The sequence below is a fragment of the Populus euphratica genome, unplaced genomic scaffold (genome assembly GCF_000495115.2).
Source record: "Populus euphratica unplaced genomic scaffold, PopEup_1.0 scaffold1470.1, whole genome shotgun sequence".
NCBI lineage: Eukaryota > Viridiplantae > Streptophyta > Magnoliopsida > Malpighiales > Salicaceae > Populus > Populus euphratica.
In genome coordinates this window covers 18,018-24,412 of record NW_011501318.1, presented here as the reverse complement: position 1 = coordinate 24,412, position 6,395 = coordinate 18,018, and the positions used below count along the sequence as shown (strand labels likewise).

At 32.9% G+C, this 6,395-nt stretch overlaps 1 protein-coding gene across 1 annotated transcript; it reads left to right on the top strand.

Annotated features, from left to right (window-relative positions):
• Window positions 1-486: 486 nt before the first annotated feature.
• LOC105117657 (alpha/beta hydrolase domain-containing protein 17C-like) lies at window positions 487-4,863 on the top strand. Its single transcript, XM_011015389.1, has 5 exons — window positions 487-987; window positions 2,294-2,330; window positions 2,421-2,657; window positions 2,764-2,811; window positions 4,135-4,863. The coding sequence occupies exons 1-5, from the start codon at window positions 686-688 to the stop codon at window positions 4,618-4,620; spliced, it is 1,110 nt and encodes a 369-aa protein (XP_011013691.1). The 5' UTR covers window positions 487-685; the 3' UTR covers window positions 4,621-4,863.
• Window positions 4,864-6,395: the final 1,532 nt, after the last annotated feature.

Genomic DNA, 6,395 nt, shown 5'->3' with positions numbered 1-6,395 from the left:
AATATTTTTAATAAAAAATATTTTTACAAAACGCTCTTTAGAATGCAAATCTAAATTGTGGGTAAAAAAAATCATTTAAAAGAAAAATAATTAAAAAAATAAAAAATAAAAAAACCAAGAAGTCATCATAATGGTTTGACCGGTACATGGATCCAAAGTGTTCGGATTCCAAAATAAAGACAGTTCTCTTCTGGATAGGTTATCCAAATAAATAAAAAAAAAAGAAAAAAAGAAAAAAAGGAAAGGTAGCTAATGATCGAGACATGACCTAACTGGTGTCCACATATTTTCTCGTCTCTTCCGAGACCTAAAATAAATAAATAAAAGTTGAGTGCCAAAAACACAATAAAGACATTTATTTATTTTCTGCAGTAGAAACCAAAACCTTCCTTAAAAAAAAAAAGAAAAATCAGGACAGCAGACTCGCACGTGAGTCAGGCAGGCATCACACACATTTGCATGAGCCAACCTGTAATCATATCATTGCCCTCCAAGCACCTTTGCTTCTTTGAAAAACACTCATCACTTCACAAGCCAAAAGGAAAGTAAAGAAAAGGAGGAGGAACGCCCTTCTCCTGCATCCTCTTCTTCTTCTGCTTCCACTGCTGCTGCTGAGATTGTTCTTACTATAAAAGAGAAGAAAAGGGAATTTTTTTTATTTATTTGAGAGAGAGGGGGAGGAGAGATGGGAGGGGTGACTTCATCAATGGCTGCCAAATTAGCATTTTTCCCTCCAAACCCACCATCATACAAGCTAATTACAGATGATGCAACTGGTCTTTTACTTCTAGACCACTTCCCTCACCGGGAAAACGTTGATATCTTGCGTCTACCAACTCGGCGAGGGACTGAGATTGTTGCTGTTCATGTTAGGTACCCAATGGCAACTTCTACTTTGCTATACTCCCATGGAAATGCAGCTGATATTGGTCAGATGTATGAGCTCTTCATCGAATTGAGTATTCATTTGCGGGTTAATCTCATGGGGTAATTTCTTTCACTGTTTTTTCACTTACCCTTTTGTTTAATTTTGAAGATTTGTGTGGTTTTTTATGGTTTATGAGAGTGTGCATGTGGAGACAGTTTTTTTTGTGTTAAAATTATGAGAATTAGTGATACCCAGTTGGGATTTTGGAGTAAATTTTAGTTTGCTTTGTGTAGAAGGAAGCGATTTTTTGTGGGTTACTGGAAAGGGTTAGAAGTAGGTGAAAAGTGTGATTTTTTATTTTTTTGTGGAATTATGAATCTTCTTATAAAGTTTCTTTGTTTATTTGATTAAAGCGGGTGGAAGAATTCGAGATCAAGTGATTGGTTTGTGACTGATTCACAGATTAGCTAAGCAAAGTTGTTTTTATTGTAGATCCCTTCTTTATGATATCATAATTCTACGATGCTATTCTTAGATTGGTTAAGATTCTTGGTTTTATCCAAGAATTATGATATTTTGATGGTGAGTGATGGGATCTCCTATGAGGTTTGATCTAAGCAATTATCATGCTGGATCGATTAGGTTCTTCAAGGCGAAAAGTTGGTTAAAGGAATTGAGACTAACTTCGCTTCTTAGAACCTTCTGGTGTTCTGCATACACTCATGTTTTCCATCTTCTTCATGTCTTGTAAGTTGTTAGCACTAGACTAGTGTTTTCTATTTGCTCTGCAATTTTATCAAGAAAGTTGAAGTTGGATCCTTATTTAGGGTGGCTTAATGGATAAAAAGTTGGCAAGCAAAAATATAGGCCAGAAAATTGAAGAAGAACGAGCATTTATGCATGAGGGTTGTTTCAGAAATCCTGAAGCATGCTTTTGTTTGCTGGTTTTCTGTTTAGATTTTGACAGAACTCCATGTGCATGGCAGCTAATTTGGAAAAAAAAAAAAAAGTGCATGGATCTGCCTCACTGGCATGATTCTAGACTCGCAAGTGCCCAATTTGAATCTTATCTGGAATGGGTATATTATTTAGAGCTTTTTGTTGCATCAAGTTGTGCAACTTAAAATAGCTCGCCAAGCATGCAACAAACTTGAGAAAAATCTGGTGTGATAAGGAGTTCTTTTTGCATGCAAGAGGAGTTTTTATGGGGAACTAGACCTGGGTACTAGACCTGGGTATTTTGTCTCTACCATCATATAGACATTGACACTCCGTGATATATATATATATATATTGGTGGTTATCTCTTACAGAGTAGAGGTCAATCCATGCTTGCAGAATCTTTGTGTAGTAGTTAATCCAACGCTCAAGCATCAGATATAGAAAAAGAATCTAAGCTCTTTTTATTTTTTTCAATTTGTCCAGGTACGACTACTCTGGCTATGGACAGTCATCAGGAAAGGTAAGCCATGTAGAATCTTCTTCAATTTTATGTATCTAAACTTTTTGTGGCAAACGGGCCCTCTGAAGCTCATACAATTGCTCTCTGCAGCCCAGTGAACAAAATACATATGCAGATATTGAAGCTGCTTACAAGTGTCTTGAAGAGAGCTATGGTGCCAAGCAGGAAAATATCATACTTTATGGCCAATCTGTTGGAAGTGGCCCCACTGTGGATCTTGCTGCGCGTTTACCTCGACTAAAAGCTGTTGTATTGCATAGTCCTATACTATCAGGGTTAAGAGTGATGTATTCTGTGAAGCGCACATACTGGTTTGACATCTACAAGGTTAATATTTGGCTTCTTGATCTTCTTAAATGTTATGTATTGTGTTTTAAAGAACATCTATGCATCTACCATGTGTCTGAACATGGTTTTGCTTACATTTTTCCAGAATATAGACAAAATTCCACTGGTGAAGTGTCCTGTGCTGGTAATCCATGTAAGTATTAGAATTCTATATCCAGTGGTTTAAATTACACAGTTTATTTTTTGGGTTTTCTCCATTTTCTAATTGGTGTTTGGTCAACTACTAATGTAATGTCATGCAATTATAATTCTCCAAGTCAATAACTGTTGGGGGTAGTCAAAACCTTTCTGCAAATCCTGCAGTTAGTCTTGTATACCATTTGAATGCACAGCATTTGGATAATGTAGACTATGAAAACACATTTGTTAGAAACTAGAGGTATTAAATGAGAGGTTCTTGTGACAAAGAAGACTGGTTGAAATGAGTGGCCTTGGAGTAAAATATATAATATGAAATTTGTTAATGAGAAGTTAGACATGGTACTTTTTGGCAATTGGAACAAACTGCATAAATTCATTGAAATCTCAGGTGCTAAGAGAATGGGTTATAAGCAGAGGCTTTTGTTTGAGGTGGATACAATAAAATTGTGAAAAAGATGTGTAGCTACACTGAAGTGTTTTCTGTAGGGAGCTTGGGCTATCGCATATGTGAAAGTTCTTGTAGTGATAAAAAAATAAACAATCTGAAAATTGACTGCTAATAATTATTGGAAGATTAGACAAAATGTACCTTTTCCCTAGTTCCTTGGTTAGACTATATCTTGTGTTCCTTATGCATATGCCTTGCAGCAGCCTCCATTTCAGGACTCTGGCTATGTTCTCTCTCTTATAACATGTCTATGTAAATCATACCTTGTAAATTCTTGCAGTCCAAAAGCCCAAAATCTTATGTAGTAGCTCTTCATAGGCAGAAATCAGTAGTTTTTATCATGATAATGTTTTGCAGTGAGGAATTTTATCCAAAATTATCCACCACATCCTATAAGTGCTTCTTGGTTCTATACAGAACAATAACCTAATGCATCAGATGTTGGATAACTCAGTCCAAGATTTTTCTTCTCCTCTCTAGCTGTTTCCAGAAAACAACTCAAGTTATGCAGACACTAATTTATCATGCATGCCTCAACAGTCACATTATATTTCCAACAACAAGTAGAAAGTGTTGATATTTAGAAATTATAAAATTATATAAGAAAATACAATAAATAAATATTTCAACTTAGGAGCAGAGTCTATCATATAATGATCCATATTTTAATTATAATCATCTTTGACAAGACTTTCCTATTAGAGGCTGAAAATTTTTGCTGGTCATCATTGCATATTCAGAGAATGCAAATGAACTTTATTTTGAGTTATGTGATCCCTTTCGGCTTTCTTGTTCCCATTTGGCCATTTCTTGTTGGACCCTGCTAAGAAATTTCAAGCATCAATCCTTATGACTTTCTTCTTGCAGGGAACTGCTGATGAAGTGGTTGACTGCTCCCATGGCAAGCAACTTTGGGAGCTGTGCCAAGAGAAATATGAACCTCTATGGCTCAAAGGAGGTAATCACTGTAATTTGGAGCTGTATCCAGAGTATCTTAGGCATCTAAAGAAGTTTATAACAACAGTGGAGAAATCCCCATCTGGAAGAAGTTCCGGTAGGAGAAGTGTAGATGGGTTTGAACAGGCCAGACGAAGCACTGATTGTTTTGAGGCCCCGAGGAAGAGTACTGATCGGAGGGAGAAACCGAGGAAGAGCACTGACAGGACTGAAAAAATGAAATTTCACGAATTCAGGTTTACACACACAGACAAGCTAGAAAAGTTAAAGGTCTCCTTTGAGCACATGGAGAGATCACGGAGAAGCGTGGAATATTATGATAAATCTAGAAAAAGTGTTGACGTACAGGTAGAGAAAGCACGGAAGAGTGTCGACTGGTTGGAGAGAATTCGGTAACTATACAAAATCATTTGTAAAATTGGTGGTTTAAATATGCTGTAGGGGAGGGGATAAGAAAGTAGAAAGGAAAGAAAAGGATGGGGAAATTATTTGGGCATTTTTTTCCGGTTTAATTCATGGTTTTCAGTGTGTGCCTTGTTTCTTGTTTACAGAACTGTGTCATGGAATTGTAGAGCTTGTTATACTAACCTCTATTTGTTTTCCTTTGGTTGAATGGAAAATGGAGTTCTTTCAGTCTCAGTTACAGTAAATTAGTAGCTGTGTGTTACAGCATCTTGATGCTGCAGTGGACATGATGTGAACAATTTTCTTGAAGGTCGTTCTTAAAATCTTGTCTAAATCATTTGGAAAAGGCTCCAAAACTAATCCCAATTACCAGAAACTAAGAAGAAGCTTAAGGTCGGTCATTGATGATTTTGTTTTCCAATTGTATTTTTTTACTGATTAATTATATATTATTAAATTCGAAATTAATTTTTTATTTTGATTTAAAGTTTTATTTTATCTATTTTTTAATTTCTGGTTTAAAAAAAGAAAGAGAAAGTTATTGGAAACAATGGGAGAAAACAAATAATTGGCTGTCATAATATTGACAATAAAATCATTAAATTTAGTATTAATAAGTTATATTTAACGGGGATAATTTAATGATGGTATGTTTTATTCATAAACATGTTTGGAAAAAAAATAATGAGTTTTATTTTGATTTTTTGGGTTCAGTTGATTTTGTTTTTTGTGGATGATATGGGAGTATTTGATAGTATTATATGGTTTATAAAGATTTTTATAGTGTTTATTAGATATTTTTGTTAAGAGAAAAAAAATGAGGCAAGAATATGAAAATAACTCGCTTTTTAAAGGGTAATTAAGGTCCATCCGCATAGCCTAACCTTCTTTCAAAAACCTTTAAGATTGAGTTTAAATAATTTTTTTAATTTTATTATTTATTATTTAATTAATTTAATATTAATATTTATTTAATATTATATAATTAAAATAAAAAAAATCTTATTAAACTTATTAAAATCCACAACTCATTATAAATTTAACAAATTAATTTGATTAACTAAAATTAGCCTAATAAATCATTGCTTGAAGGTTAAAAAAAGACCAACTTCTTCTTCTTCTTTTTTAAGTCAAAAACTTTTTTTTTAATAGTCCTCCATATTTTCTTTAAACATGCATGTTTAGTCTGTTTTGTATGTTAATATTTTATCATTTAATTTTATTTATTTATTTTTAGATTTATTAGATGGATTAAATTACATAATTTTTTTTATATAATTTAATTGAAAAGCTGAACTGAATAAGAACTCGAGTAAAAAACTTTCAAGTTTGATTTATTAAACTAAATTAGAAAATAATATTAAAAAATTATCACCAACTAGAATACTTTTTTGCATTTAATTTTATTTTAGTATAAGTCATAATATAACACAGGCAGTAAATTAGTAAACACTAATTTACAATTTCAATGCATTGATATTAGGCCCGGCTAATCCTTCCCTAACTTAGGTTTGACCTAAAAAGGTCAATTCAAAATTTATTTTATCAATTTAATTAAAATATGAGTTAACTTCCAAAAAAGAAATTTCAAATCCACTTTTTTTTTTTTTAGTTCATATCAACCACACTAGACTACTAGGATAATGAATAAACCATAAGTTAACAATTTCAAACAACTTTTTATTTGAGAAGGTTATTTGATAAGGTGAAGTTTTTTTTTTTTGAAAATATATTAAAATAATATTTTTTATTTTTTAAAATTTATT